The 20,334-nt window shown below is 54.8% G+C and overlaps 1 protein-coding gene and 1 long non-coding RNA gene across 2 annotated transcripts in view; both read right to left on the bottom strand.

Moving 5' to 3' along the window:
• Positions 1-1,224: 1,224 nt before the first annotated feature.
• On the bottom strand, positions 1,225-10,928 carry LOC144598900 (uncharacterized). The gene is made up of 2 exons (XM_078409472.1): positions 9,933-10,928; positions 1,225-3,318 (listed from the first exon to the last, which is right to left on the bottom strand). Exons 1-2 carry the CDS (start codon positions 10,017-10,019, stop codon positions 2,800-2,802), a joined length of 606 nt encoding a protein of 201 aa, XP_078265598.1. The 5' UTR covers positions 10,020-10,928; the 3' UTR covers positions 1,225-2,799.
• Positions 10,929-11,414: 486 nt separating this feature from the next.
• The window catches only part of LOC144598902 (uncharacterized), a 27,806-nt gene continuing 18,886 nt past the window's right edge, over positions 11,415-20,334 (bottom strand). Inside the window, exon 3 of the long non-coding RNA XR_013547926.1 lies at positions 11,415-11,633. This is a non-coding gene — a long non-coding RNA (uncharacterized LOC144598902). The remainder of the gene's footprint in view (positions 11,634-20,334) is intronic.

The raw sequence follows: 20,334 nt of genomic DNA, 5'->3' as shown, positions 1-20,334 counted from the left end.
GAAAGTCTTTACGCTTGTAAAGTGCGATCAGATTTCTAAGCATCAATGTCTGCACACCTGCTGGAAGCAGTAAATGACCATTTAACTGAGGTATTTGAAGGCTGCTTGTTCTTGAACAATAGTACCTCTCAGAAAACCAGCATTTTCAAGGTGGCAAAATTTAAATAAAGTGACCAATAATTAAATGCGCTTAATGTTTAAGAGTCTGAACACTTCTTATTATATTAAAATCTTTTTATTATTTGTCATGAAATGTTTGAGAAAAGGAAAATTGAAATGATCAAATAAGAGCCTTTGAAATAGATGGCAGGTTTATGGCTGGGGGCAAAGAAGAGTTGGATTGACTACAAAGAAGTACTTGCTGGAGAAAAAATAGAAAAGAGACAATGAAAGGCGAAAGACTGAGAGATAAACAGGCTGATGTTGTCTGCAAACTGTTGAATGTTTTGTTTTCGGCCCCAGGCTCTTTGTGAATGGAATTTTCCAGGTCTGGTCTGAACTATAATGTATACACATGTCAAAGGCTCAGTAAACACATCCTTAAAGAAAAAACAATTCCCAATTTAGGTTGTTGCATTTGGTTAGGCAATGGATTCATAGGAATGGTACAATTCTAACTGTAAAGCTGTAAAAACTCTCTTCTTAAATTGCTTCAAACATAATTACATTTAAGATTTTTTTTGTCAATTGTTTATAATAATGCCCCAGATAAAAATTTCAATGATATTCTGCTGTACAAAATATGGAAATGTAATTTGGAATTTTTGAAAGTTTTGATTCTAACATTTCAATTATATTTACCAATTAGTAATTTGATCTCCCAACATGCCCTTCTTAAGCAATTGTTCCATTTACTTGTATATTCATCTTAGTCCTTACATGTTATTAAATTTGTTGCTTTAATATCATTTGAAAATGTAAAATATTGTAGTGGGTCTGGACGCGACAGGAATCAGGCCAGACGCCAGGTAAGAAGTAACAATAACTTTAATACAGTATCTGAACATCCACTCACTCAGTCACCCGCACGAGTAAAACAATAACCCCTTCCAGCAAACCCCATAGCCCCAGACCAGTCTGTCCCCAGGGGAATGACCCAGGGAGTGGCCTAATCCCCCCCTGTCCACTCAGTGCCGAGGGGAATGACCAAGGGAGTGGCCTAGCCCCCGGGCACCGCCACAGGACCCCCCCCCCCCCCCCCCCCCCAAGAACCGGAGGCACGAAACGGACAGGGGGACGTACGAGACGACCAGCCCATGTGCGCACCACGGCGGTCGCAGGAAACGGAACCACCCCGCCAGGGGAAGACAATTGCGGGGACTCCGGGGGTAAGGGCCGGGATGCAGGACGACCCCGAGGGCGAGGCCGCGCCAGGAGGACCGGCTGGCTAACGTCCACGTACGCCGGCTTCAGCCACGAAATAGAGACAGTCGCAGGACAACCCCCTATGTCCAAAACAAAGGTGGCAGAGCCACGCTCAAGCACCTTGAATGGTCCTTCATACGGCCGCTGAAGGGGCGTCCGGTGCGCATCCCGGCGCAGGAAAACAAACGGACAGACCTGCAGAGCGGAAGGGACATGCGACCGAAACTTGGCGTGACGTCGGCACCGGTGTCAGCGTGCCCACCGTCTCCCGAAGGTGTTGCAGGGCGGCCGAGGGCTGTTCTGCCTGACCCTGTGCTGATGGAACGAACTCACCGGGCACTGTCAGCGGAGCCCCGTACACCAATTCAGCCGAGGAGGTGCCCATGTCCTCCTTAGGTGCGGTGCGGATGCCCAGTAAAACCCACGGCAACGCGTCAACCCAGTCCGGGCCAACGAGCCGGTCCTTCAGGGCAGCTTTGAGCTGGCGGTGGAAGCGCTCCACCAGGCCGTTCGCTTGTGGATGGTACGCTGTGGTGCGGTGCAGGTTAACCCCCAGTAATTGAGCCATGAACTACCACAGTTCGGAGGTGAACTGCGGCCCCCGGTCGGACGTGATGTCGAGCGGCACCCCAAACTTGGCAATCTAGTGAACCGCCAAGGCACGGGCACAAGTAGTGTCCGGCAGTGGAACTGCCTCCGGCCACCGCGTGAAACGGTCCACCATAGTCAGGAGGTAGGTGAAACCCCGAGAAGGCGGCAGCGGCCCCACGATGTCCACGTGGATGTGTTCAAAACGGTGTCGAGGGACGGGGAACTCCTGGAGCGGCGCTCCCATGCAAACACGCGATGAATCTGGCCGGCCGCCGAAGCAATCACTGACGGCCGGCTCCTGCATTTCCCGGGAACGAACAGGGCTGCCGGCATTGATGGGCAGAAGGGCCCCACCGCCGGTGAAAGTAGCACCGGCCCCCTCTGCAGGCGTCCGTGAAAACGGGCGGCTGTGCAGGCCGATCCGACCACCAGCGACCTCCGGTGGAGTGTGGAGGAACTGCCGGCAGGCTGCGCGCTGCAGCCGGGTCCGACCACCAGCGACCTCCGGTGGCGTGTGGGAGAACTGCCGGCAGGCTGTGCGAGAAAGATGCGCTGCCGGCTGGGTGAGCTGCTGAAGCCGGGTCCCGTCGCAAAGGACGTCGAGGAGCAGTGGAGATGCGGGCGATCGAGGCCCCTACCTGCAGATCGTCGTCGGCCGTCGGAGGGACTTCCAGTGCGTCGAGGGCCAGCTGACGTGGGCCAACAAGAGTTCATCGGCGCGCTCGCCCACCGCCTGCATGTCGGAGAACGGATCGTGGACGAGCTGCTGGCGGAGATCGGACGGCAGCTGCAGCAGGTATGCATGTTTAAATAACAAGCAGGGCTCGTGGTCGACCAGCAGCGCTAGCATGTCGGCCAGTAGAACCGACAGGCGGCGGTCACCCAGGCCCGGCATCCGGAGGATCCGGGTCGCCCGCTCGGCCTCGCTGAGGCTGAACTGCTGGAGCAGAAAAGCCTTGAGGGCCTCGTACTTATCACTCGCCGGGGGGGGGCGCGGAGGAAGGGTCGGACCCGTCGCGAGGTGGCCGGGTTGAGGGCGCCAATTACATAAAAGTACTTTGTGGCGTCGACAGCTATGCCCCGCAGGGCGAACTGCGCCTTGGCCTGGTCAAACCAGAAGTCGGGGTCGTCGGTCCACAGGGGAGACAGCTGCAAGGCCACGGCGTGGAGAGCGGTGCAGTCGGCAGGGTCCAGAGGCGGCTGACCGGCACAGTCCACAGGCGGCTGACCGGCACGGTCCAGAGGTGGCTGACCGGCAGGGTCCAGAGGTTGCTGACCGGCAGGGCCAGGTAGTGCGGGTTGAGGAGCATTCGGGTCCATCGCGACTTGCGAGGAAATGTCGGGGTCACCAGTGTAGTGGGTCTGGACGCGACAGGAATCAGGCCAGACGCCAGGTAGCAAGTAACAATAACTTTAATACAGTATCTGAACATCCACTCACTCAGTCACCCGCACGAGTAAAACAATAACCCCTTCCAGCAAACCCCCGTAGCCCCAGACTAGTCTGTCCCCAGGGGAATGACCCAGGGAGTGGCCAAATCCCCCCGTCCACTCAGTGCCGAGGGGAATGACCAAGGGAGTGGCCTAGCCCCCGGGCACCGCCACAATATGACCATTTTTAAATGGCTTTGAAAACTGGTGAGAATAAATCAATTGTTTTTATATGCACTCAAAGGAAATGCTAAAGCATTTGTAGTATCTTGTAGTCAAATGAATGTTATTCAATTCCGTGTACAAAGTATTACATTATCTTTCACCAAGTAGCTTAGCATTTGGTACGTATGCAACAGAACGCAATTTAATTTTATTTATTTGCTATGGCATGCCTCATTTATAAGTTCCTGTAACTGATCCAGTACGCTTTTGTTAATGTTTTTCTGCCTGGTTCTCCTATTTTCCCTTGCTCTGTTTTCCCCAATATGATTGTTTCTCGTCCCCTCTAGATTCCTCATTTTAGAAGCATTCATTGCAGCTGTTCCATTTTACGTAGCCAGATTTAGGACACCTATTTTAAGGAAATTGACTTATCCTATTGTATAAATAACAAGGGAGTTTAAAGCGAAAAAACGTGGAAAGTGTGGCTAGGTTGTTCAAGTCCAAAGGAGGCTGGCTATAATTGGGCTGGCTTGGGTTAGTGAGGTCTGTGATTGGAGAAGGATGGAAGTGGCACTTTGGTTTCGAGCGGGACAGACAGCATCTCTGGAGGGAAGGGATGGGTGACTTTTCGGGTCGAGACCCTTCTTCAGACTGATGGCAGGGGAGAGGGAGATACATAGATAAGGAAATGTAAGGTGTGCAAACAGGACAAAAGGAATGTAGATCGAAAATGTAGAATAGATCATGTGGCTGGGAGAAGGTAACAACAACGCAAACAGATGAAATGTAGTCAGCGACAGTAAGACTGGTTGGAGAACTGGGGAGGGATGGAGAGAGAGGGAAAGTAAGGGTTACTTGAAGTTAGAGAAATCAACGTTCATACCGCTGGGGTGTAAGCTGCCCAAGCAAAATATGAGGTGCTGTTCCTCCAATTTGTGCTGGGCCTCACTCAGACAATGGAGGAGGACCAGGACAGAAAGGTCAGTGTGGGAATGGGAGGGGGAGTTAAAGTGTTTAGCAACTGGGAGATTGGGTAGGTTTAGACGGAATGCAGACCACCGGTCCTCCTCATTTTGGACTCCCCTGGTTGGCCCTCTACTTTCTGTAGACCTATTTATTTCTATGTGGTGGTGTGACATCAACTGTCTCAACTTTTCCACTCCCCTTACCTACTCTAACCTCACCCCCTCTGTGCCTACAGCCCTCCACTAGCTCTGCAGCAACCCCGACATGATCATCAAACACGCCGACAAGGGAGGTGCCGTGGTAGTCTGGCTAGCTGACACCTTGCAAGGAGACACCTCCTCCTAATTATCCTTGGACCATGATCCCACAAATGAGCACCAGGCCATAATCTCACAGACCATTTCAGATTTTATCACTTCCGACTGTCTGCCCTCCAAAGCCTCCAACCTTATCGTTCCCCAGTCCCGCATCTTTGCCCCAAAATCCATTAACAGAACTGCCCCGGCAGATCCATTGTTTCTGATTCCTTCTGTCCCACTGAAATGATTTCCACGTACCTCGACTCCATCTTATTCCCCCCTGGTCCAATCTCTCCCGACATGTCCAAGATACCTCACACCCTTCATCTCTTCAATGACTTCTGTTTTCCAGGCCCCCACTCGCTCATCTTTACTATAGATGTTGAGTCACTCCACACCTCAATTCCCCCACCAGGAAGGTTTTAAAGGCCCCAGTTTCTTCCTCGAATACAGAACCAGCCAATTTCCCTCTACTAACACTCTACTCCACCTAGCAGAGCTGGTCCTCACCCTTAACAACTTCTCCTTCGACTCCTCCCACTTCCTCCAAATCCAAGGTGATTGGGGGGGAAGGGGGTGGAGTGGGTGAGTGGGGGGGAGGGAGGGAGGGGGATGGAGTGGGTGAGGGACGGGGGTATGGAGTGGGTGAGTGGGAACGGGGGATGGAGTGGGTGATGGGGGATGGAGGGGGGATGAAGTGGGTGGGAGGAGGGGGGGTCCGGGTCACACGTGGGGGTAGCGCCGGTGCGCCCCGCTCTGATTGGTCGCCGGCGCGTCCTGATTTGTTCCTGCCGTCACCCCAACATGGAGTCGATTGATCGGCTACGAACTCCCGCCCGATAGGCCCACGTCCCCATATGGGGTCGAATGATTGGCTCCAACCTCCCGCTCGACGCCCGATATCCTTCCCTGTCCCCCCTCGCCTGCCCCGGGAGACACTCCCTGCCTAGCCGCCCATTTTTGGAAAAGACCTGGGATGCATCTCGGCCTCTATCCCCACTCCCCCCTCACTCACCCACCATCCCCCCTCCCCCCAACTCTCCCGCACTCACCCACTTCACCCCCCCTCCCTCCCCCACTCCATCCCTCCACTCCATCCCTCCACTCCAACCCCCCCTTCCCCCCCACTCCATCCCCCTCCCTCACCCACTCAATGCCCCACCTCACCCACTCCATCCCCCTCCCTCCCTCCCCTCACCCACTCCATCACCCTTCCCTCTCCCACTCCATCCCCCCTCCCCCCACTCAATCCCTCCCACTCACCCACTCCATCATCCCCCTCCCAACCCCTCCAGTCACCCACTCCACCCCTCCTCTCTCTCCACTCCTTCCCCCCTCACCCACTCCATCCCCCTCCCCTCCCACTACTCACCCACTCCATCCTGCCTCCCCCCACTCACCCACTCCATCCACTCACCCGTGTCTCCCACTCCATCCCCTCTCACATTCGATTCCCACTCACCTAACCTATCCAAGTCACGTTGCAGCCTCCTAGCATCCTCCTCACAGCTAACACTGCCCCCCAGCTTCGTGTCATCCGCAAACTTGGAGATGCTGCATTCAATTCCCTCGTCCAAATCATTAATATATTTTGTAAATAGCTGGGGTCCCAGCACTGAGCCTTGCAGTACCCCACCAGTCACTGCCTGCCATTCTGAAAAGGACCCGTTTATTCCTACTCTTTGCTTCCTGTCTGCCAGCCAGTTCTCTATCCACATCAATACTGAACCCACAATACCGCGTGCTTTAAGTTTGCATACTAATCTCTTATGTGGGACCTTGTCGAAAGCCTTCTGGAAGTCCAGATATAACACATCCACTGGTTCTCCCTTATCCACTCTACTAGTTACATCCTCGAAAAATTCTATAAGATTCGTCAGACATGATTTACCTTTCATAAATCCATGCTGACTTTGTCCAATGATTTCACCACTTTCCAAATGTACTGCTATCCCATCTTTAATAACTGACTCTAGCATTTTCCCCACTACCGATGTTAGACTAACTGGTCTGTAATTCCCCGTTTTCTCTCTCCCTCCCTTTTTGAAAAATGGGGTTACATTACCTACCCTCCAATCCTCAGGAACTACTCCAGAATCTAAAGAGTTTTGAAAAATTATCACTAATGCATCCACTATTTCTGAGGCTACCTCCTTAAGCACTCTGGGATGCAGCCTATCTGGCCCTGGGGATTTATCGGCCTTTAATCCATTCAATTTACCTAACACCATTTCCCGACTAACCTGGATTTCACTCAGTTCCTCCATCTCATTTGATCCCCGGTCCCCTGCTATTTCCGGCAGATAATTTATGTCTTCCTTAGTGAAGACAGAACCAAAGTCGTTATTCAATTGGTCTGCCATGTCCTTGTTCCCCATGATCAATTCACCTGTTTCTGACTGCAAGGGACCTACATTTGTTTTAACTAATCTTTTTCTCTTCACATATCTATAAAAGCTTTTGCAGTCAGTTTTTATGTTCCCTGCCAGTTTTCTTTCATAATCTATTTTCCCTTTCATAATTAAGCCCTTTGTCCTCCTCTGCTGGACTCTGGATTTCTCCCAGTCCTCTGGCAGGCTGCTTTTTCTTGCTAATTTGTACGCTTCATCTTTTGTTTTGATACTATCCCTAATCTCCCTTGTTAGTCACGGATGCACTACCTTCCCTGATTTATTCTTTTGCCAAACTGGGATGAACAATTGTTGTAGTTCATCCATGCGGTCTTTAAATGCCTTCCATTGCATATCCACCGTCAACCCTTTAAGAATCAATTGCCAGTCTATCTTGGCCAATTCACGTCTCATGCCCTCAGTTACCTTTCTTTAAGTTCAGAACCGTTGTTTCTGAATTAACTAAGTCACTCTCCATCCTAATTAACTCAACCATATTATGGTCACTCTTGCCCAAGGGGTCACGCACATCAAGACTACTAACTAACCTTTCCTCATTACTCAATACCCAGTCCAGAATAGCCTGCTCTCTCATTGGTTCCTCTACATGTTGATTTAGAAAACTATCCCGTATACATTCCAAGAAATCCACTTCCTCAGCACCTCTGCCAATTTGATTCACCCAATCTATATGTAAATTGAAGTCACCCATTATAACTGTTTTATCTTTGTTGCACACATTTCTAATTTCCTGTTTGATGCCATCCCCAACTCTACTACTACTGTTAGGTGGCCTGTACACAACTCCCACTAGCGTTTTCTGCCCCTTAGTGTTTCGCAGCTCTACCCATATCGATTCCACATCCTCCAAGCTAATGTCCTTCCTTTCTATTGCGTTAATCTCCTCTCTAACCAGCAACGCTACCCCACCTCCTTTTCCTTTCTGTCTATCCCTCCTGAATATTGAATATCCCTGGATGTTCAGCTCCAAGCCTTGGTCACCCTGGAGCCATGTCTCCGTAATCCCAACAATATCATTGTTGCTGGAGTTTAATGCTGATAAGTGTGAGGTGCTGCATTTTGGTAGGACAAATCAAAATAGGACGTACAGGGTAAATGGTAGGGAATTGAGGAATGCATAAATTGGATAGGTATATGGATGGGAGGGGATTGGAGGGTTATGGTCTGAGTGCGGGTAGATGAGACTAGGTCAGGGAGAATGGTCGGCGTGGACTGGTAGGGCCGGACAGGCCTGTTTCCATGCTGTAGTTGTTATATGTTATGTTATATATGTTATATCATATTCATCAATAACTATCTGCACATTCAACTCATCCACCTTATTCCGATTGCTCCTTGCATTGAGACACAAAGCCTTCAGGCTTGTTTTTACAACACTCTTACCCCTTATACAATTATGTTGAAAAGTGGCCCTTTTTGATTTTTGCCCTGGATTTGTCTGCCTGCCACTTTTACTTTTCACCTTGCTACCTATTGCTTCTACCCTCATTTTACACCCCTCTGTCTCTCTGCTCATGCTCCCATCCCCCTGCCACATTAGTTTAAATCCTCCCCGACAGCATTAGCAAACACTCCCCCAAGGACATTGGTTCCATTCCAACTCGGGTGCAGACTGTCCTGTTTGTACTGGTCCCACCTGTCCCAGAACTGGTTCCAATGTCCTAGAAATTTGAATCCCTCCCCCTTGCACCATTTTTCAAGCCACGTATTCATCTGAAATATCCTCCTATTTCTACTCTGACTAGCACTTGGCACTGGTAGTAATCCAGAGATTATTACCTTTGAGGTCCTACTTTTAAGTTTATCTCCGTTTTTTACCTATATCGTTGGTGCCAATGTGCTGTTCTCCCTCCCCCTCCAGAATGTTCTGCAGCCGCTCAGAGACATCCCTGACCCTTCCACCAGGGAGGCAACAAACCATCCTGGAGTCTCGTTTGCGGCCGCAGAAACACCTATCTATTCCCCTTACAATTGAATCCCCTATTACTATAGCCCTTCCACTCTTTTTCCTCCCCTCCTTTGCCGCAGAGCCACCCACGGTGCCATGAACTTGGCTGCTGCTGCCTTCCCCTGATGAGCCATCTCCCCCAACAGTATCCAAAATGGTATATCTGTTTAGGAGGGAGATGACCGCAGGGGACTCCTGCACTACCTGCCTACTGCTACGCTGGCTAGTGGCCACCCGTTCCCTTTCTGTCCGCTTATCTTTTACCTGCGGTGTGGCCAACTCACTGCACGTGCTATTCACGACCTTCTCAGCATCGAGGATGCTCCAGTATGAATCCAACCGCAGCTCCAACCGTTCAATAACTCACTGAACCCTTAACTCACTGAACCCTTAACTCACTGAACCCTTAACTCACTGAACCCTTAACTCACTGAACCCTTAACTCACTGAACCCTCAAAATGGCGGCACTGCCCTAGCAGCTGCCGCTCACCTGCGGTCCATTTGTCTTTGTGTTTTTGTTGGTTTTTTTGGTCTTAATTGTAGTTGTGATGTGGTGTTTTTGTGTTTGTGTACTATGTGTGTATGTGGGGGGGAGGGGGAAACTAACACTGTAAATAGATGTCCCTTCAGAACGGAGACCCGACCTTTGTTTTCTGGGCCGTGTCTCCGTTCCTGCTGCGGCCTACCATCGGCCCAACTCCTGGAGCTGTCGGCCTCCGGGGCTCTGGTTCGCGGAGCCCGCGGATCGGACTTACCACCACCGGAGCCGGCCGTCTTCGGAGGCTGCGGGAGCGGCTGCGGCTGCGACTCGCCTTAGGCTCGGGCCGCGTGGATGCCGACATCGGGAGCTCCAGCAGAGGCAGCGTGTTCGCCCGCCCCGGATCGCGGGGCTTGGGGCGCGGACATTTCACCGTCCGGCGCGGCCTAAGATAGGCCGCGGGATATTTCTCTGCTGGGCGGGGGCTTCAATGTCGGGAGCCACGACCGCCCCGACATGCAGCAACAGCGGCAGCAGCAGCGTGTTCGCCCGCCCCGGATCGGACTTATCATCGGCGGAGCCGGCCGTCTTCGGAGGCTGCGGGAGCGGCTGCGACGCGACGCGCCTTGGGCTTGGCCCGCTGTGGACCGTCCGGTGCGGCCTGCAACCACAACAACCTGACTGCGGGCGAGGACAGCAGGAGAAGGGAAAGACATTGTGGCCTTCCATCACAGTGAGGAGAGAGAGGACTGGAGGAGACTCACTGTGTTGGATGTTTCTGATGGATGTTTCTTTTTTTGTGTGTTTTTGGGGTTGGGTGGTTTGAGTGCCTGTTTGATGCTTTTATTGTTGGACTGTGTTTTTGGGGGTTTTGGGGTGTGTGATTTGAATGCCTATTTAATGCTTTTATTGTTGGACTGTGTTTTGGGGGGGTTTTGGGGTTGGGTAATTTGGGTGCCTGTTTAGTGCTTTTATTGTTGGACTGTGGGTGATTGAATTAACATTTTGTTCAAGATGGCCGCGCCGTTGTGTTTGGCTGCCTGCCACTATGTTTCTTTTTTTTTTTTCCTAGTCAGATGTGCAGCACTTTGGTCAACGTGGGTTGTTTTTAAATGTGCTATACAAATAAATTGACGACTTGACTTAACTCACTGAACCCTTAACTCACTGAACCCTTAACTCACTGAACCCTTAACTCACTGAACCCTTAACTCACTGAACCCTTAACTCACTGAACCCTTAACTCACTGAACCCTTAACTCACTGAACCCTTAACTCACTGAACCCTTAACTCACTGAACCCTTAACTCACTGAACCCTTAACTCACTGAACCCTTAACTCACTGAACCCTTAACTCACTGAACCCTTAACTCACTGAACCCTTAACTCACTGAACCCTTAACTCACTGAACCCTTAACTCACTGAACCCTTAACTCACTGAACCCTTAACTCACTGAACCCTTAACTCACTGAACCCTTAACTCACTGAACCCTTAACTCACTGAACCCTTAACTCACTGAACCCTTAACTAAAAAGTACGATCCTCCCCGTCCCCCACCCCCCTCCAGTCACCCACTCCACTCCCCTCCCCTTGCCCCCTCCCCAGTCTCCCACTCCATCCCCCCCTCCCCATCCCCCCCAGTCACCTATTCCATCCCCCCTCACCCACTCCTTCCCCCCTCACCCCTCCATCCCTCCCTCGACCCCTACTCCCCCCCCACCCTCCCTCGACCCCTACTCCCCCACCCTCAGGCCACCGCCTCTACCCCCAACTCCCGCCCCCCCCCTGCCAGCGGCCATCTTCTTTCGCCTTCTCGCCGGCTCCACGCTTCTCGGGGAGCGCAATTTAAGTTGTGCTGGACCCATTCTGACGTCACACGCCGAAGACCTCCGGGGGGGGGGGGGGGGGGGGGGGGTGTGAGAGCTCGTCTCCCAAAGTCGTTTGGGGCCCATTGTGACGTCACACGCTGAAGACCTTTAAGAAATCGGTTAGAAAGGTAATTTTTAAACTTTAAAATCTCTCTAACTTTAAAAATATAAGACCAATTTAAATTAAACTTTTCATTAACAATCGCCAGGACAATGGTGTGTGGGTGGTGCTGAAATGGTGGCGCTATCGTTTACCGTTTAGTGGTCTAATAACTAGACCAAGTTGGGCCCGTTCCTCGTAGGGTTTCCATTATGACCTGGGGGAAACGCGTTTTTTCTTTCAAATAAATTGTCTCTTTAAAAAAAAAAAAAAAAGAATCTCAATGGGGGTGAGAGGAGGGGAGGGGTGTAGAGGGGTGGGTGAAGAGGGGGGAATGGGGTGGGGGAGGGGAAAGGGGAGAGGGAGCCACCGACACCGTCCTGTCAGCGGCCATCTTTTTTCTCCTTCACTGTGTGCCATGCTCCTCCAGGGGAGGGGGAGCACAATTAAAGGCGGTACTGGGAAGGGGAGAGGGTGTGACCGAGGAGCCCTGAACCCAAAGCCTTCTGTATTGGTGTAGCACCCTCAACCCCCTACTCAATCCCCCTTATCCCCACTCTCCCACCTTCCCTGACCCCCACTGTCCCCCCACCCCCACTCTCTTATCCACCCACCACCACCCCCCTCCCCCCTACCACTGCTGTCCCCTTCCCCCCACCCCTCCTCCTCCTCCCCACCCCACTCCCTCCCCAGTCCCACTCTCCCTCCCACCCTCGCACTCTCTCCCACCCTCCCCAATCTCTCCTCCCCAGCCCCACTCCCCTCTCCCCCAACCCCCCTCTCTCCTCCGCCCCTCCTCACCCACCCCCATTCTCACTGTCCCCTTCCCCCACCCCCTCTCACCCCCACTCTTCCCCTCTTCCCCACCCCCACTCTCCCCTGACCCCCACTGTCCCTCTTCCCCCACCCCCTCTCCTCCCGCCACCATCACCCCCCCACACCCCCTCTCTCCTCTTCCAACCCTCCCCCACCCCCTCCTCCCCTTTCACTCTCACTGTCCCCTTGCCCCTTTCCCTCCCTCCCCCACACTCTCCCCTCTTCCCTGACCCCCACTGTCCCCCTTCCCTTACACCCCCACTCTCTCCTCCCCCCCACCCTCCCCATTCTCTCCTCCCCCAGCCCCACTCTCACTCTCCCCCAACTCCCCTCTCCTCCAGCCCTCCTCACCCACCCCCCGCCTCCCCCACTCTCTCCTCCCCCCACCCTCACCCCCTCCTACCCCCACCCTCCACCCACTCGCCACATCCCCATTCTCACTGTCCCCTCCCCCCCCACCTCCTCTCCCCCCCTCTCCCTTCTTCCCCACCCCCACTCTCCCCTGACCCCCACTGCACCTCTTCCCCCCACCATCACCCCCCTTCCCCCCACACCCCCTCTCTCCTCTCCCAACCCTCCCCACCCCCTCCTCCCCCTTTCACTCTCAGTCCCCTTCCCCCCACCCACCATCCCCCCTTTCCCTCCCTCCCCCACACTCTCCCCTCTTCCCTGACCCCCATTGTCCCCTTCCCACCACCCCTGCTCTCTCCCCCCCACCACCATCCCCCTCCCCAGTCCCACCCCCACTCTCTGCTCCTCCCCCTCCCCCCCACTCTCCTCTTCCCTGACCCCCACTGTCCCCCTCCTCCCCACCCTCAGCATTCTCTCCTCCCCAGCCACACTCTCTCTCCCCCAACCCCCCTCTTCTCCACCCCTCCTTCCCCACTGTTTCCTCCCCCTCCGTCACCCCCCTCCTACCACACCCTCCCCTCCACCCACTCGCCCCACCCCCATTCTCACTGTCCCCCTCCCCACTCTCCCCCTTCCCCCCACCCCCACTCTCCCCTGACCCCCACTGTCCCCTTCCCCCCACCCTCCCCATCCGCACCCCCTCCCTTCCCCACCCCCTCCTCCCCCTTTCACTCTCACAGTCCCCTTCCCCCAGCCACCTTCCTACCCCTTTCCCTCCCTCCCCCCACTCTCCCCTCTTCCCTGACCCCACTTCCCCCCCACGCCCACACTCTCTTCCCCCACCCCCCCTCCCCCGTGGTCTCCCACCCCCACTCTCTGCTCCTCCCAACCTTCCCCTCCCCCCACTCTCCCCTGACCCCCACTGTTCCCCTTCCCCCACCATCACCACTCCTCCCCCCAGTCCCACTCTCCCTCCCACCCCCACTCTCTGTTCCTCCCACCCTCCCCCACTCTAGCCTCCCCCACCCCCTCCTTCCCCTTTCACTCTCTGTCCTCTTCCCCCACCCACCATCCCCACCTTCCCTCCCCCACTCTTCCCTGACCCCCACTGTCCCCTCCCCCCCCACCCCCACTCTCTCTTCTCCCCACCACAACCCCCCACCCCAGCTGCCCCCTCCCCAGCCCCACTCTCCCTCCCACACTCCCTCTCCCCCCTTTCACTCCCACTGTCCCCTTCCCTGCACCCACCTTCCCCCCCTTTCCCTCCCTCCCCCACTCCCCTCTTTCCCTCCCCCCCAACCTCCCTCTTTCCTGACCCCCACTGCACCCCTTCCCCCCACCCCAATCTCTCTTCCCGCCACCACCATCCCCCGCTGTCCCCCTCCCCAGTCCCACTCTCCCTCCCACCCCCACTCTCTGCTCCTCCCCACCTCCCCTTCCCCCCACTCTCCCCTGACCCCAACGTTCCCCGTTCTCCCCCATCCCCACCACCACCCCCACCGCCCTCCCCACCTCCGCTGTCCCCAACCCCAGTCCCACTCTCCCTCCAACCCCCTCTGCTTCTCCCACCCTCCCCCCACTCTCTCCTCCCCCCACCCCCCTTTCCTCCAGTCTCTCCTCACTCCACCCCCCCTTTCTCCCACTCTCTCCTCCCCCCACCCCCCCTTTCCCCCACTCTCTGGAGTTGGGCAGCGCAGGTGGGACTACTGGAGTTGGGCAACGGAGGTGGGACTACTCGAGGCGGGCGGTAACGGGTCTGGGAGAGTGGAGAGAGGCGCGATGGGAGGCGCGCACAAGATGGCAGAGCGTGAGGAGGCCATCAGTCCGACCATCTCCCTCCTGCTTGGGAGTGTCCCCCGGGTGTGGGAGAGGGGGGACAGTGAAGGGAGAATAGAGAGGAGAGGGGGTCCCCTGATTGCGGGCGGGCGGCTCTGCTAACGGCGTCCATCTTGTTTGTGCGAGTGAGGAGAGGCCGTGCGTGCTCTGTGGTAACGTCAGACGCACAGCACTTTGAAAAATGTGTTTAGAAATGAGAGTTTAAAATTTTAAAATGTCTAACAAAAAATAGACGACCAATTTAAATAAAACTTGATATAAACAGCCGTCAGGACAGTGGTGATGAAGGTGGCACTAAAATTGTGGCACTATGGTTTACGTTTTGGCTGCAGGTCCACGTCTCTCAGAGAGATATACATACATACAAATATATTTATATAAATTTTATATGTCTGCATGAATTGTACGGGAGGGGGGGGAGCGCGAGCTCATCGCACAGGAGCACGGGTCCCATTGTGACGTCACACTCTGAAGACCTTCAATAAATCGTTAGAAATTAAATGTTTTAACTTTAAAACCTCTCTAACTTAAAAAAAATATGCGCCCAATTTAAATAAAAGTTGTTGGAAACAATTGCCACAAGAGTAGTGCAAAAAAGAGTGGTGCAAAAATTGTGGTGCTATGGATATTTTGAATTACATACGGATTTATGTATATATATATATATATATATGTATACATAATGTATATGTATATACAAGATCTGTGTCTTAGTGGTATATACTAGACCAAGTTGGGCCCGTTCCTCGTAGGGTTTCCATTGCGACCTGGGGAAATCGCGTTTTTTCTTTAAAATAAATTGTCTCTTTAAATTTTTTTTAAATGAATCTCAATGGGGGGGGAGGGAAAAGGGAAGAGGGAGCCACTGATACCGTCCTGTCAGCGGCCATCTTCTTTCTCCTTCACTGTGGTGCCGTGCTCCTCCAGGGGAAGGGGAGCGCAATTAAAGGCGGTACAGGGAAGGGGAGAGGGTGTGACCGAGGAGCCTTGGACGCAAAGCCTCTCCTGTATTGGTGTAGCACCCTCAACCCCCTACTCAATTCACCTTATCCCCCCCCCCTACCTACCCCTCACTCTCCCATCTTCCCTGACCCCCACTGTCCCCCTTGCCCCCCCCACCCCCACTCTCTCATCCCCCCAACACCACCCCCCACCCCTGCTTTCCCCTTCCCTCCTCCCCACCTCACCCTCCTCCCCAGTCCCACTCTCCCTCCCACCCCCACTCGCACTCTCCCCCACTCCCCACCACCCCCCTTTCCCCCACTCTCTCCCCCCACCCCCATTCTCTCCTCCCCCAGTCCCTCTCACTACCCCACTCCCCTTTCCCCACCACCCCCTTTCCCCACCACCCCCCTTTCCCCACCACCCCCCTTCCCCCACTCTCTCCTCCCCCAGCCCCACTCTCACTCTCCCCATCCCCTCTCTCCTCCACCCCCTCTCTCCGCCTCCAACTCCCGCTCCTCTCCTCCCCCCAGCATCAGTTAAAGGTCGGGTGGGGGGGGCGCATCAGTTAAAGGTCCAGGGGGGATGGGGAGTGCATTAGTTAAAGGTCGGGGGGGGGCATCAGTTAAAGGTCCGGGGGGGCGCCCCGAGCGCATTAGTTACAAGTCCGGGGGGGGGGGGGGGGAGTGCGTCAGTTAAAGGTCCGGAGGGGGGGGAGCTCATCTGTTGAAGACGTGGGGGCCATTGTGATGTCACACGCTGAATTCCGGGGGTGGGGGGGGGGGGGGGGGGGGGCACGAGCTCATCTCGCAGGCACACGGTGCCATTGTGAAATCACACGCTGAAGCCCTTCAAGAAATCGGTTAGAAATGAAATGTTTTAACTTTAAAACCTCTCTAACTTAAAAAATATACGACCAATTTAAATAAAAGTTGTTGGAAACAGTCGCCGCAAGAGTGCTGATGAAGATGGTGCAAAAACGGATTTATATATATATATATAAACATAGCAAAAAAAGTAAGGAGATTTGTGTTTGGTAGATTATTTCTTTGTTGTATCAATGCTTCTTGGCAATAAATCTTATACCGTTGGAAAGCCTGTTTATTTCCCTTTTAAATGGTGCCACATTTGTAAGGAACATGCATTTGTGGGATGAGCAGCAGAGCTGAGTATGTGGTTTATATATATATATATATATACAAGATCTGAGTTTTAGTATATAGAAGAAAATAGATAGATAGATAATAATATATATATACTAGACAAAGTTGAGCCCATTCCCCCAGCTCCACTCTTACTCTCCCCCACTCCCCTTTCCCTCACTCTCTCTTCCCCCCACCCCAGCTGTCCCCCTCCCCAGTCCCACTCTCCCTCCTAACCCCACTCTCTCCTCCCACCCTCCCCATTCCTCCCACTCTTACTCTCCCGGAGCGGCGGACTACTGGAGTCAGAGAGTGGTTAAGGTGGCGCAAAAATTGTGGCGCTATGGATATTTTGAATTACATACGAATATATGACCCAAAGCCTCTCCTGTATTGGTGTAGCACCCTCAACCCCCAACTCAATCACCCTTATCCCCCCTTCCCCCCTCCCCCCCGCCCAATCTCCCCCCACCCCCTCCAGTCTGCCCACCCGTCTCCCCACCCCCTCCACTCTCCACCCTCCCCTCCACCCTTCCCCACCCCCAGTCATCCCACCCCTCCACTCTCCCCCCCATCCCCTTCACTCTCCCCACACTCTCCTCCCCTACCCCCTCCTTGTCCACCCTCTCCTCTCACTCCCCACCTACCCCGACCCTCCCCTCCAGCCACTCGGCCCGCACGCCGACTCCACTCCGCAGAGCCGTTGGTGGCGAAAGCCACTTACCGAGCGTGCAGGGAGGAGGGAGCGCCGGACTACTCAAGGCGAGCAGTGCGTCGGCGGCCTTGCCGAGCTGGGACTACTCGAGGCGGGCGGCGGCCCGGGGACTACTGGAGGCGGACATCACAGCGGCTGGGACCACCCCCATCCTCCCCTCCACCCACTCGGCCCCCACGCCCACTCGCTTCCGCGGACCCGTTGGCAGAGCAGGCGCACGGTGCCATTGTGACGTGCAGGGAGGAGGAGGGAGCTCCGGAGTGCGGCCGTTACTATGGCCTGGCCGAACCGCGTGCACAAGATGGCGGAGCGTGAGGAGGAGTAGAGCGGCCACCATCTTTCTGAAGTCGCGACGGGGCCCTCGTCGACGCTGCCATCGGTGAAAGCGGCCGCTGAAAGAGGAGGAGAAGAAGCTGCCCGCTGCGGCTTCTGTGCGGTAACGGTGCGCCGCGCTGGGCCCGGGCGATAGCGGGGAGTCGAGGACGCCGTGGGTTGAAGGGAAGGATGAGTGGACCATCAGTCCGACCATCTCCCTCCTGCTTGGAGTGTCCCCCGGGTGTGGGAGAGTGAGGGAATAGAGGAGAGAAGCGAGGGGAGAGAGGAGAGAAGCGAGGGGAGAGGGGAGCCCCTGATTGTGGGCGGGCCGCTCCAATAATGGCGTCCATCTTGTTTGTGCGAGTGAAGAGAGAGTCCGTGCGTGCCCTATGGTGACGTCAGACGCACAGCAGCCCTTGGAAAAAGGTCTTTAGAAAAGAGATTTTTGAACTTTAAAACCTCTGTAACTTAAAAAAATATAAGACCGATTGAAATGATACTTGTTATTAAGAGTGTCTGCAAGAATGGTGATTAAGGTGGCGCATTATATATATATATATGAGTTTTGGTAGTATATATATATATATACTAGACCAAGTGGGCCCTTTGGGCCCGTCCTCGTAGGGTTTCCATTGCGACCTGGGGAAATTGCTTTTTTCTTTAAAATAAATTGTCTGTTAAAAAAAAATTAATGTCAGTGGGGGGGAGAGGAGGAGGGGGGAACGGAGAGGAGGGGGTGGTGGAGAGGACGGGGGGGTGGAGAGTGGTGGGGAGGGTGAGGAGGGGGGAATGGGGTGGGGAGGGGAACGGGGAGAGGGAGCCACTGACACCATCCTTCCAGCGGCCATCTTCTTTCTCCTTCACTTCAAAATTCTTAAGGGGTTGGACAGGCTAGATGCAGGAAGATTGTTCCCGATGTTTGGGAAGTCCAGAACAAGGGGTCACAGTTTAAGGATAATTGGGAAGTCTTTTAGGACCGAGATGAGAACGTTTTTTTTCACACAGAGAGTGGTGAATCTGTGGAATTCTCTGCCACAGAGGGTAGTTGAGACCAGATCATTGGCTATATTTAAGAGGGAGTTAGATGGGGCCCTTGTGGCTAAAGGGATCAGGGGGTTTGGAGAGAAGGCAGGTACAGGATACTGAGTTGGATGATCAGCCATGATCATATTGAATGGCGGTGCATGCTCGAAGGGCCGAATGGCCTACTCCTGCACCTATTTTCTATGTTTCACTGTGGTGTCGTGCTCCTCCAGGGGAGGGGGATCGCAATTAAAGGCAGTAAAGGGAAGGGGAGAGGGTGTGACCAAGGAGCCTTGGACCCAAGGCCTCTCCTGTATTGGTGTAGCACTCTCAACCCCCTACTCAATCCCCCTTATCCCCCCCCTCCCTAGCCCCCACTCTCCCATCTTCCCTGACCTCCACTGTCCCCCTTCTCCCCCACCCCCACTGTCCCTTCCCCATCTCCACTCTCTTCCCCCCCACCAATACCTCCCCTTCCCCTCACACCCCCTCTCTCCTCCCCCTCCTCCCTCACCCCCTCCTCCCCCTTTCACTCACTGTGCCCTTCCCCCCACCCACCTTCTCTCCTTTTCCCTCCCCCCACTCTTCCCTGACCCCCACTGTCCCCCTTCACCCCCACTCCCACTCTCTCTCTCCCCCCCACCACCACCCCCCTCCCCAGTCCCACTCTCCCTCCCACCCCCACTTTCTGCTCCTCCCACACTGCCCCTCCCCCCAGTCTCCCCGCTTCCCTGACCCCCACTCTTCCCCCCACTCCCTCTTCCCCCAACCACCCCCGCTCTCCCCCTCCCCAGTCCCACTCTCCCCCTCGGCCCACTCTCTCCTCACCCACTCTCACTCTTCCCCCCGTTCCCCCACCCCCGCCTCCCCCACTCTCTCCTCCCCCCACCCTCACCCCCCTCCTACCCCCACCTTTCCCACCACCCACTCGGCCCCCACGTCCACTCTCCTCCGTGGAGCCGTTGGCAGCGAAAGGCACTTACCGAGCGTGCAGGGAGGAGAAGGGAGCTCCGGACTACTCGAGTAGGGCCGCGGAGGTAGGACTACTCGAGTCGGGCAGCGGCGGATCTGGGAGCGTGGGGAGGGGAGAGAAGCGAGGGGAGAGAGGTGAGAGGCGCGGCGGGAGGCGCGCAGAAGATGACGGGACGTGATGAGGCCGCCATCTCTCTGAAGTCGAGACGTTGCCGTCGGTGGCAGCGGCCCTCGTCGATGTCGCCATCGGTGGAAGCGGCCGCTGAAGAAGAAGCAGCTCTGCGCTGTGGCCTGTGTGCGGTAACGGTGCTGGGCCTGGGCGGGAGGGGGGACTCGAGGAAGCCGTGGCGTGGAACGGAAGAAACGGAAGGGAAGGATGAGGACCATCAGTCCGACCATCTCCCTCCTGCTCGGGAGTCCCCCGGGTGAGGGGAGTGAGGAGAGGGGAGGCGGTGATTGCGGGCGGGCGGCTCCACTAACGGCGTCCATCATGTTTGTGCGAGTGAGGAGAGGCCGTGCGTGGTGACGCAAGACGCACAGCACGTGGAAAAAATGTGTTTAGAAATGAGAGTTTCAAAGTTTAAAATGTCTGTAA

Source organism: Rhinoraja longicauda, chromosome 12 (genome assembly GCF_053455715.1).
Source record: "Rhinoraja longicauda isolate Sanriku21f chromosome 12, sRhiLon1.1, whole genome shotgun sequence".
Classification (NCBI taxonomy): Eukaryota; Metazoa; Chordata; class Chondrichthyes; order Rajiformes; family Arhynchobatidae; genus Rhinoraja; species Rhinoraja longicauda.
Note: the sequence above shows the minus strand (reverse complement) of the source record. Positions and strands in the feature narration are given on the sequence as shown.